This window comes from Schistocerca serialis, chromosome 3, assembly GCF_023864345.2.
Source record: "Schistocerca serialis cubense isolate TAMUIC-IGC-003099 chromosome 3, iqSchSeri2.2, whole genome shotgun sequence".
Taxonomy (NCBI): domain Eukaryota; kingdom Metazoa; phylum Arthropoda; class Insecta; order Orthoptera; family Acrididae; genus Schistocerca; species Schistocerca serialis.
The window spans coordinates 216,600,431-216,613,167 of record NC_064640.1 but is presented as its reverse complement, the minus strand read 5'-3'; the positions used below and the strand labels follow the sequence as shown (position 1 = coordinate 216,613,167).

General features: G+C 40.6%; 1 protein-coding gene across 4 annotated transcripts in view; it reads right to left on the bottom strand.

Moving 5' to 3' along the window:
- Positions 1 to 12,737, bottom strand: part of LOC126469944 (inner nuclear membrane protein Man1) — a 341,802-nt gene that overhangs the window by 111,750 nt on the left and 217,315 nt on the right. For all 4 annotated transcript variants that reach the window (XR_007586098.1, XR_007586097.1, XM_050097349.1 and 1 more), the window contains exon 6: positions 11,457 to 11,637. Coding sequence is in view for 2 of the 4 variants with exons in the window: in XM_050097349.1 (XP_049953306.1) it covers positions 11,457 to 11,637 (181 nt within the window). In the remaining 2 variants the exon portion in view is untranslated. The remainder of the gene's footprint in view (positions 1 to 11,456; positions 11,638 to 12,737) is intronic.

The window sequence follows — 12,737 nt, the reverse complement described above, 5'->3', positions numbered from 1 at the left end:
GTACTGACAGTAAACCTATTTTGTCAGTTTCTGAATGAGTTATAGTATATTAACTTATGAATTTTGTCATACAGTAATCTATTTGAGGTGCTGAGAATCATAAGAGCCTAACGCACATCACCGTCGATTGTGAGACTGTAGCATTTATTCATGCTTCTGAAATCTATTGATCTTATGATGAGCAGATTTATCTGTGCTGTAGGCCCACACCGTATATATAAAATTTCATGAAAAGTTGTATCACTGGTTTTTCTGATATTCACTTAAATGTGGGATTGGCAGCAGTGCCTCATTAGTATTTTAGTCAAGTAACCATGTTGATAGACATTACTACTTAAGTTTAACCATTTCCACAATGATTGGTTGCTTACTGTGCAGGAATTGGCTTTCATGCACAGTGTATACATGAACTATGTTTAATCTATTTTAAATGCTAACAGAAAAATAAAGTTTTGAGAAAGGGTTGTGTGTTGTGCTTGGGTAGTTCAGACAGTAGACTACTTGCTCGCAAAAGGCGAAGTTCCTGAGTTCGAGTCTTGGTCCAGCACACAGCTTTAATCTGCCATGAAGTTTCATATCAGTGCACACTTCACTGCAGAGTGAAAATTTCATTCTGGGAACAGAAAGGTAAATTACCACAAAAAGTAAGTCACAAAGAAACTGTGGCCTCTGAAACACAGATCCTTTGATTGAGAGAGTGACAACATCAAATAAGTGCGACTAAAAGCGAACATTTAACAAGGAAGTGTGCAGTTAGCAAAAGTTATCATGTGGGTGCAGCGTAAGAATATTTGATTTTCGGCCCAGAGGTAAATTCGTGAACTAATACATCTGTTACAAATATTGTACATCCGTCTGAAAAAATGGAAAAGCACGAAAACCCCCAATTACACAAAAATGCGAAATGGAGAGTTGCGAAATGTTACACACCATCTCTTTATTGCCCTAAACTATACTTAATTATGTACGAAACAACAAAATTCCACAAAAACAATTCTTTAGTTGTCAGATAAACTATGCATATTATTTTTTACTATTATTATTACTGTTGCTATTACAACTGGCAGTGGCTGTAGTTATATAAACTTGTTGATAACCGTAACTGTTACGCCACAGAAGCTATTAATTTCACACTCTCAAATTTATCTGAATCTAGAAATTTTTGAAAACCAGAATGTATACTCACGAGTTGCCACTGAGCATAACTCTGAGCTGCTAATGCAAATGACAGACAAAGAGCCTCTTTTAGTTATGGGAGAAAACAGGGAACTGTGTTTCAGATAGGTATTTTGGAAAACAAGGAAATATTAATATGTGAAGCATCAAACAGCCTCACAGCAGCAAATGCACATGCAAGTGAGAGATCTGCAAGAGGTTTGGTTACATTACCTACAGCCTACAACTGAATAATTCTCTCCCATTGTCCCATTCAAAATTAACGAAACTGCAACTTTTTATAACTTCCAATAGAATTTCCATGTCTTGTTCCCACATACTGAGTAATGGATTTAGTGAGGCATGTAGTGCTCCTTTAGGTCAGGCCAATTCACAGCAGCCACTAAACTATACTTTTATGACAATAGCGACAGGGTGGGGTGGTTAATTAACCATCTGTTTCACTGCTGATATCACTTAATACACGTTCAGAAAAGGCTATAAACTATGAAGTACTATAAACACTGAGAAAATATGCACAGCAGATCATAAAGGAACATTGTTGTTTAGTGAAGTCATTGTAGATGGAGGTACAGCTCACGAGACACAAGGCAATCAGATTTTTAATTTTTTAATGGTACCTGTAGTTAAAAACTCAAATATCATTCACACAAAGCATTTCAACATGGCTCCCAAAATTGTTGAGTAAGCTGACTTCAAATTTTTAAGAATGTCTATAGTACCCTACAGCAAGGTTGTCTTTTAGATGGTACCTGTAGCTCTGTGGCAGAATTCTCACCTATAATGTGGGTGGTAAATCTTCAATTCATGATTGTTGTAAGATTTTACACAAAGTTGCATGTTCCACGAACATTTCCATGAGGCGTAAAACACATGAGAATTAAGAAAATTAATTTCTAATGTTTTTTATTATAATAGCATCATTAACAATCTTTTATAAAATATCAATATCTAAGAATTTATACTTCCAATGAAAATTGAATTTTTTGTGTGATATGTAATTATAAATAAGAAGACTTACATTTTCTATAAAAATGACAATTAGATCAACCTTACAGAATGAGACTTTTACTCTGCAGCGGAGTGTGCGCTGATATGAAACTTCCTTGCAGATTAAAATTGTGTGCCGGATTAAGACTCTAACACTTCTAAGGCCCCAATTTCAAGTTTCAGTCCAGCACACAGTTTCAATCTGCCAGAAGTTACTTAGATATGTGTTACATTGGCATATATTTGATAAATTTTATGTTTAAATGACATAGGTATTCAAACTAAATAGAAAACAGTGGGCAGGGGGAGGGGGGGGGGAGTAGAAAGAGGGTAAAATGGAAAAAATAACAACTGAAAGGAGACTCAAACCAACCTCTTGTACTATCAATTTTTTTCCAGCTTATGTATTTTATGTTTCACAGAAATGTTAGTAGAACTAGCACCTCTGTTTAAAAATTTGCATTGGCCATGAATCGAATCCAGGACCCATAATGGCAGATGAGCATTACACCACAGAGCCATGCTGCCTGTTGAGAAAAACTGACCTAATTTTAGTGTATTAAAGATGGTCAGAAAACTTCAAAGTCGATTTTCTCAAGAATTTTTCAGAGTTGCAACATTTGTTCTGTTGAAATTGCTTCTATCTTTTCCTTTTACCTCTTGAAAATAATGAATTTTTTAAAAATTAAATTACAAGAAAAATGCAAAGTGAGAAAATATTATGATTATTATTCCCACAATGGTCCAATGGTCTCAAGTTGAAAATTTGAGGATAGTTATTTCTGTAAATAAGAAATATCATTCTACTATCTGATGAAATAGAACAAACACTTTTTCCAATTCTGTTCCAAACAATTATTTTCCATCCATGACAGAGGTTTTTAGCTTATGTTGAACCAAGATAACTTACATAAGATGACAAGCAAAAGAAACACATCAGTTTTTATACTTTCAACTCAGCATTGTTCAAAAACTAAAAGTGTATTGAAAATACGGTAGAGTCCCACTACTCCGAACTCCACTATTCTGAAAATCCACCTATTCCGAACAGAGTTCAGCAAAATTCCAATTTTTTAAATTTAAAAACAGGAGAAATTAAAAAGATGTCTGTGAAAAATGTACGTTTATTATTATACAAGGAAGTTAAATAGAGACATACATAGAGCCTAAGCATGATGAAAACATCTGAAACCATATTGAAATGAAGGTGGTTACTTACAATAAAGTACATACAGTAAATGTCAGCTCCATTTATACAATCTGTACAATCATTTTTAATCGCTGATAAACACAAAAAATAATCAATTTACACATACTGAAGAAGTAAGTATTTTTTCCTGACGAAGAGCACTGAATCAACTTGAACACACAATGTTCCACCATTGCCACATAAACATAACATCACTTGGTATTGATGAAACATGCTGTTTAACATAGCATAAGGTGAGTAAAGAGCATTTGTCACATCCGTGTGTGATATGAGTTCAGTTTGAGCATTCACCTCCCCCTTGCTTTCCATCTCTGAGCTGACGAACCTTGCAGCATTGCTACGGTGCTCCTCATGGCCATTGTCATCAACAGCAGTCTTCTTCTCAACACAGCTTTCTTCTTCATCTTAATAGCCAAGGATTTTCTTGACTAGTGGAAGGTCACAGTCTTTCACTGGCATAAAAGTTGTTTCAACAAATTCCTATGTAGGCCAGATATTTTTCCATGATCATTGTAATGCACATTTAGTGGTGTTATCCCATGCTTCAGACAACCAGTAAATCACATCTTTTATTGTAATTTTCTTAAGCTTTTGTACGATTGTGATTGCATTTTCATCTTCGTCAAGTAAGGTGCAAAGCAGCATTTTCCTGTAATTTTGTTTAATGACCTGCAACACACCTTTGTCCTTAGGCTCAAGAACTGAGGCTACATTTGGTGGCAGAGAAACTGCTTCAATGTCTCCACAGGCAAGTTTCATTTCTTCTGGGTGGGACATAGTGTTGTGTATAAAAAGCGGAGCGTGATTAGGCAATCCATTTTCTTTATTGAACACAGACACCTTAGGGACAAATTGGGTGCTCAAACCATTTCTTGAGCAAGTCACACTCCATCCAAGCATTTTCTTGATTCTTATATACTACTGGCCATTAAAATTGCTACACCAAGAAGAAATGCAGATGATAAACGGGTATTCATTGGACAAATATAGTATGAACTGACATATGATTACATTTTCATGCAATTTGGGTGCATAGATCCTGAGAAATCAGTACCCAGAACAACCACCTCTGGCCATAATAACTGCCTTGATACGCCTGGGCATTGAGTCAAACAGAGCTTGGATGGCGTGTACAGGTACAGCTGCCCAAGCAGCTTCAACACAATACCACAGTTCATCAAGAGTAGTGACTGGCATATTGTGACAAGACAGTTGCTCGGCCACCATTGACCAGACGTTTTCAATTGGTGAGAGATCTGGAGAATGTGCTGGCCAGGGCAGCAGTCGAACATTTTCTGTATCCAGAAAGGCCCGTACAGGACCTGCAACATGCGGTTGTGCACTAGCGTGCTGAAATGTAGGGTTTTGTAGGGATCGAATGAAGGGTAGAGTCACGGATCGTAACACATCTGAAATGTAACGTCCACTGTTCAAAGTGCCGTCAATGCAAACAAGAGGCGACAGAGACGTGTAACCAATGGCACCCCATACCATCATGCCGGATGGTACGCCAGTATGGCGATGACAAATACACGCTTCCAATGTGCGTTCACCGCGATGTCGCCAAACATGGATGCGACCATTATGATGCTGTAAACAGAACCTGGATTCATCCGAAAAAATGACGTTTTGCCATTTGTGCACCCAGGTTCATCGTTGAGTACACCATCGCAGGCGCTCCTGTCTGTGCTGCAGCGTCAAGGGTAACTGCAGCCATAGTCTCCGAGCTGCCGAGCTGATAGTCCATGCTGCTGCAAACGTCATCGAACTGTTTGTGCAGGTGGTTGTTGTCTTGCAAACGCCCCCATCTGTTGACTCGGGGATCGAGACGTGGCTGCACGATCTGTTACAGCCATGCGAATAAGATGCCTGCCATCTCGACTGCTACTGATACGAGGCCGTTGGGATCCAGCACGGCATTCCGTATTACCCTCCTGAACCCACTGATTCCATATTCTGCTAAGAGTCATTGGATATTGACCAATGCGAGGAGCAATGTCGCGATACGATAAACCGCAATCGCGATAGGCTACACTCCGACCTTTATCAAAGTTGGAAACGTGATGGTACGCATTTCTCCTCCTTACACATGGCATCGCAACAACGTTTCACTGGGCAACGCCGGTTTACTGCTGTTTGTGTATGAGAAATCTGTTGGAGAATTTCCTCAAGTCAGCACGTTGTAGGTGTCGCCAGCGGCGCCAACCTTGTGTGAATGCTATGGAAAGCTAATCATTTGCATATCACAGCATCTTCTTCCTGTCGGTTAAATTTCGCGTCTGTAGCACGTCATCTTCGTGGTGTAGCAATTTTAATGGCCAGTAGTGTAATACACAGCAAGTGGGTTGATGTTAACGTGTTTGAATGCCTGTGGTTTCACTGATTTGCCTATACCATCAGGGGAAGGTTGGTTGTTGTCGAGACATTGCTGCAAGCTAAGACAGTCAGACATTGTTTTTGTATTTTAAACACTGGGCCAGATTTCTCTTCTTGCAAAGCAAGACGTTTGTTAGGCAAGGCCTTAAAATTTAGTGTAGTTTCATCCACGTTGTAATCTTGCTGCAGTGAGCAGTTTTGAGAAGAAACTAGGTGTTTAAATTCTTTTAGGTAACTGACAGCTGCTTCATTGTCAGATGACATCTTATACTCACCAATTGTGAGTTGTCTAATTCTGTGTTTTTTCTTCAGAAAAGAGAGAGAGAGAGAGAGAGAGAGAGAGAGAGAGAGAGAGAGAGAGGAGAAGAAGAAGAAAACAACAACAACCACAACTACCTGAAAGTGATGGGTCACCATCCATAAGCTTGTTCAGTTGAGGTGTATTTTCTTTTACCAAAGGATCAGAAATGGGGATTCCTTTCTGTCTTTCTTGAGCAAAAATAAGGCCTTGACAAGTTCTTCATATAAAGAAACAGTCATTTTTTGCCACTTTTCAAGAGTGAAGCCACTTTTCAGTTGAAACAGAAAAAAACTGCTCAATTTTAAAGCAATTTTTTGTTTAGTCACTAATCATTGCTTTTCTGACATCATAATTGAGTGATAATTTAGTAGCACTTTCTCTGCTGTCCAGCCTTTTTAACACTTCAAGTTCTTGTTTTAAAATACACAAAGAAAGACTTTGTTTACGTGCCATGTTTAATATTTAACAGCTGACATCAAGGGCTACAAACATAAATAAAAAAGGCACAGTGACTCAGTAAAGTAACTCAACACTCATGCAAAAAAAGCTTAACAATAAATTTGCAGTAATGTGTTTGGAATGCGGGAGGGAGAGGGGTTGGTAGGGCATCTGTGCTATGAATCGTCGAAGCTCACTAGCAGATGTCCCCACTCGCAGACTAGTTTACTGACCCGTCTTTGATGAAAACCAGAAACATTTTGTTGCTGCGTACCCCAGTGTGTTAGTCAACAGATGACTTCTAGAACATCATTCTCTTCATGGCCTCCAGCAACCCAGCCCTGGAAATGCATCCATGTTGATTTTGTAGGTCCATTTCTGAATTTGTTCTGGCTGATTGTCATTTATGTATTTTCACATTTCCATACATGGTATGGTGCCCCTCGCTCACTACTGAGGTAAGGTCTTTCAGTTACTCTCATTTCTGAAAACAGACCCCAGTTCCTGTCTCAGGCTTTCGTGATTTCTTTGTGCAGTCAGGCATGTGCCACATTCATTCCCCTCCCTTTCACTCACAATCTAACGGGGAGGTCAAGCACATGGGTCGCACCTTTAGAGACACAGATGAAAAAATAACTGCAAGACTTCCTGAAGAATGGACATTAAATTTTTTTCTGACAACTTACCAAATGATTCCTATTGGCTCCCATAGCCCAGCGTAGCTTCTCCATGGGTACCAGCCAAGGACGCTCCTCCATCTCCTATGTCAATCATCTCGCCCGCGATGGAGTTCTGGTGTATCAAGCTTCAAGCCAGGGACAGCAGCCTGGGCACGTGGTTTTGTTCGGTACCCCCACTGCATACCAGCAGTCATCACGGGCCAGAACGGCCGCCGCATTTATACCCTATGGACTGGGGACAGGGAGGGGAGCTGGGTGTCCAGCGCCTTTGCAATCAGCTCTGCATCCATGTGAGCAGCCACTCCCTCCTCTCATCCCAGCTGTGCCACCTCCTTTCCTCAGTGCCGCCTACCAGCGACAGTTCCAGCCTCATCTTCTACCTGCGTCACCGATTCCGCATTAAGAGCTTATGCCTTGGCAGACTCTGGCAGCAACCTCAGTGGCACTCCCGCCAGAGTGCATGCCCCTCATGGGAGCAGCCTCAGCCTGCGGTGGTGTCACTTCCACACGTCTGGCAGACATCATCATGGATCCTGACTTGGGCCGCCTGTTGCCAGTTCTGTGGTCCTGTGCCCGGCGGAGTGGCATCAGGCCTCTCCTCGCACTGGCCCCTTTGGCCTGTGTACCAAGGTATCTGGCTACCTGGGGTTGCTCACTTCTCTTACCTACAGGGACTCGATGGATGTGGATGCCGACTACATGTCGCAGCTGTCCACAACTCACCTGAGAGATCAGCAATGACCCCCCCCCCCCCATCCCCTCCCTAAGAGGAGAGGGATGTAGCAAACCACATAGATCCGCACCCAATATCTGGGTGCACAGTAGTAAGGCCCGCCACAGAAGTTGGCAGACGCAGCTAGACATTCAATAACCATCAGAGGCCACCAGTCGTGGATGTACGTGCCTCTAGTCTGTATACTCTAATGGCTGGCCAACATCTTCTAGAGGGGGCCTGGCCAGCTCTAACTCAGTTACATGTTTACCTGTGCACATGTGTTATCAGACTGTTATTATGAGCCACTCCATTGCTAGTGTTCCTGTTATAACATGTTGTTTTCTAGACTTAATAAAGTTTGTTGTGTCAGTCACTGTGTGTTGTTCTCTTGTGGAATTAGAACACATATTATGCAAAAATTAGACACTAAAATGTAGTTATAAAAAGCTATGCACTCAATGCAGCTGAATTCGTTGTGAAAGTCAAAGTAGGAGAGACAGAATAACTCGAGAAGAAGTAAGAAGAATACTTTCAATCAAATTTTGGGATCAGAAACAGATAGAAATCACAATTACAAATTAAGGAAAAATAACGAACTTTCCAGACACAATTTGAAAGTTGGGCTTGTGGAAGGAATGGGCATACACAGCTTAACCAAAAAAATTTTTCAGTTGGTCAACAACAAAAATAAATGGACAAATCACAGTCAAAGGACCTAGAAGGATGGTTAAATCAGAAGAAGACATATGAAACAGGGAAGACTATTTAAATAGTCTCACACTTTCAACATTTTCTCAAGAGGGAACAATGCAAATGTACACACACATTCAATGAGAAACAGCAAAGACAGTGAAACAATGAAAAAAATAAAAGGAATACCAACCGAAAGAATAAATCCTGAATAATTCTTTATGGACTTCATAGCTGGCTGAATGTAAATATTGGCGGTAGCAAAATTTTATCAGAATTTGAAGAGAAATTCTCACCAAAAGAATTGCTTTTGTACATACAATGAGGTAACAAAATTCATGGGATAGAGAAGCAACACTTTGTGAAATAACCACAGAAATCAATGTCGGACATACAACTAATGTATTCATTAGGACAGTGCTGCAAAATTTACCAATAATGGGTTATGGCAGCAGACGATTGATGCGACTTATGTGAGTGCCTTTGCTAAGAGGACAACATCGTCTGCAGCACCTCTCTTGGGCTTGTGACCGTTTCGGTTGGACCGTAGACTACTAGCAAACTGTGGCCTGCTCAGATGAGTCCCAATTTCAGTTGGTAAGAGCTGACGGTAGGGTTCACGTGTGGCGCAGACCCCATGAAGCCTTGGACCCAAGCTGTCAACAAGGCACTGCGCAAGCTGGTTGGCAGTTTCATAATGGTGTGGACTGTGTTTACATGGTATGGACTGGGTCCTCTGGTCTATCTGAATCAATTACTGATGAAATGGTTATGTTAGATGACCTGGAGACCATTTGCAGCCACTCACGGACTTCACGTTCCCAAACAACAGTGGAACACTGTGCCATGTCACCAGGTCACAACTGTTCATGACTGGTTTGAAGAACATTCTGGACAGTTTGTGTGAATGATCTGGACACCCAGATCCCATTGAACATTTATGGGACATATTTAAAACATCAGTTTGTACTCAAAAGCCTGTACCAACAATACTTTCGCAGTTACAGAGGGCTATAGAGGCAGCATGGCTTAATACACTGGTGTCCAAAATAGGAGCAACAAACCACAACTTCCCCGTCCTGTGTCTAATTCATGATATAAACATACAAACTGTCAACTAGATGTCTGTGTGACCATGTTCTGCACAGAAGACGGCATTCCGGTCGACTGACAACCACGCCAACAATGAAGTCAGGGCCCTATGAAACGAGGTAGTGTTTGAAGGGGAGCCCCAATATCCACAATCGTTGAGTACACAGTCACAGATGGTGCTGTATGACACACAGAAGATGACTGCCAGAGCCTCTGTGGTGGAGAACCATAGAAACAAAGAAAGCAGGACAGTAGCAAACTGATGTGGCCAGATGGCTTTTTGGATCGTTCTGTTGTTTCTTGGATGTGCCAACAGTTTATAGACATCGAAACTGTGTCTCAATGTGCAGGCAGGGCAGGGCCTATCAAGTGTGACTTCGGAAGAGAGGACCGTTATTTGGCTATAAGGGCATGACAGTACTGCCTTAGTACTGCACAGCAACTGGCATGTGAGCTCGCTGCAGCCCTGGCCATGATGGCAAACAGTGTGCAGAAGGCTTCAGTAGAGTGGCCTCTACTGTCAGAGACCTGCTGTATGTCTACCTCTGACATGTCTTTGCACAAAGGAACGTCTAAAGCGGAGTCGTCAACATAGCACCTGGATGGTCAAACAGTGGGCCACTGTTGTCTTCAGACATGAGTACTGATTTAGTTTGGAGAGTGATTGTCGATGGATTCGCATCTGGAGGGAACATGAAACACGATTAAGGGACCCAAACATTGTGGAAAGAGACTGATATCGAGGAGGATCCCTAATGGCATCCGCAGGGATTATGTTTACAATTCGAACCACTCGTTATGAAATTGCACGGATGAATTGGCAAGGTTTAACTGCTGGTATCATGATGAGGTCTTGGGACCTCATCTGCAGTTGTCACAAGGTGCTGTGGGCCCAGACTTCATACTGATAGATGATAATGCTTGACCTCATAGACCACGTATGGTTGACATTTTCTTGAAAACAGAAGATATTGTATGCATGGCGTGGCCTGGTCACCCTCCCAATTTGAATCCCATACAGCATGCCTGGGATGCACTAGGGAGATGGGTTGCATCACATCAGCATCCCCCAACCACTCTCCACGAATGTGAGCAGCTCTGCAGGAAGAATGGGTGTTATTGCCTCAACACAAGACATGACATCATTTCAGCATGCTCGTCATTGTCAGGCCTGCATTGTTATCAGAGGTGGTCACATGCCATACACAACCTTGCAAATTTCTGTTTGTTGCTTTAATTTTGGACAGTTGTGTATTTCTGCAGATGACTTCTAACAACTTGTTGAATCCATGCCATGTCAAGTTACTGCACTATGCTGGGCAAAAGGAGGCCCAACACACTATTAGTAGGTATCTCATGGCTTTTGTCACCTCAGTGTAAAACTTCAACAAAGAATGTTTCTTTCTTGCCACCTTGAGTTTAGAATTTAAAGGGAAATGGTGAAGCAATTGTTCTGCATTGCCTGTTGTCAAATGTTAATGGAATTATTTACACAGTGCTCAATCAGCATTTAATATAGAAAAATTATATTGTGTTGTATAACTTAAGTCACTTGCTACAATTTTGCACTTCATACTAGATTTGTGAGAGGTGAGACATACAAATACACAGTCATACAAATTGAAGTTCTTATGCAAAGTGCAGAAATGTTAAACAACTTAATTATTTCATAAATGTTACTTTATGATTAGCTATGATGATTTGAAAACATCAATCCTACTTTTACCTTGCTGAAAGCCTTCTTCATCTACAATTAATCAAATAAGTAATTAAATGTGTGCAACTTACAAAGTGCAGCTTCGACCAATCGATTCACGAACCAACTGAGGTGATACATTAAATAGCACTTAACAGGTGCTCTCATTGTATAAACATACATAACTTCTCCTCCACCTGTCCTGTTTAGTGTATATCCCCAGTGACGATTGAATAATATGAGAACATCCATATTCTTAATGTCATCTTGGTCCTGAAAATTAAGCTACTGTTATTGTATGTACAGAAATATAAAATAATAAAATAATCACCATGCTTAAACTCATGAAGAAAAATTAATCTTAAGTGTTTTACATTTTCTGAGAAAGTGTTCTTACATTATTTTGAAAGTTTATCAACAATAAACACTTCAATTACAAACTAAAATGTGGAATTAACAACATAAAAAGTAAGTATGATGTAACGCTCATATTAAAAGGAAAAGAGAAATCCCTATTATCACCACTACAAATTTGTGCTACAAAGTGTGTGGATGAGTTTATTTAACAGTTTGTGTCACCAATTTTGATGTTATAAATGTAACTAATCTAGACCATGTATCATGAGGCTGAGCAACACATTGATTAGACTCCAAGCACATTATTAACTCAGTTATATCTAAATTAATGAGACTGCATAGGTAAAGCTTCCCAGTTTTACTCAAGTATATGCCACTTTAATAATACTGCATGATTACAGATTCCTGACAAAAGTCGCCAAACATTTATTGACTACATTCATCAGCATTACAAATGCAACATACTAATTTACACAGCATAACATAAAAATATTATGCTCAAAAGGTAGCTGTGTAAGAAGAGAATGCCGATGCAATGCATGTGGGTCACGAGGTGTTTGTTAATATCCAACGTATAAGTAGATATACCGCCATGAAAGATGAGACCCAAAACAGTTGTTGATCTTTTGTGCCCCAGCACACTACAGAGTTTGGCCTGCACCTGAAGTGAAGAGGCACATTTTCCAAGGAGGAGACATAGTGCTTCCAGCATTCTTTCTTACTGCATTTAACTAGACAGCTAGCATTGGTACAGAACTGCTTGAAAGTGATAAGAGTGATCCGTGAAGAATGTTGCTCAAGATTATGTAGGGCCCTTTGATGATCCTGAATAACTGTTTTAGCATCTTTGGACAGCCACGGCACCAGCCAGCAGGGGAGTTTGCCCATAGAAAGGGGGACAGCAGTTCCAGCAGCTCAGATGATTATATTGGATAAGTCTCCCACAACCTCATCGATGCAATCTGGCAGAGGTACACAACTGCCAGGTGGCCCTTCCAAAAGATCAGTGTGGTAAT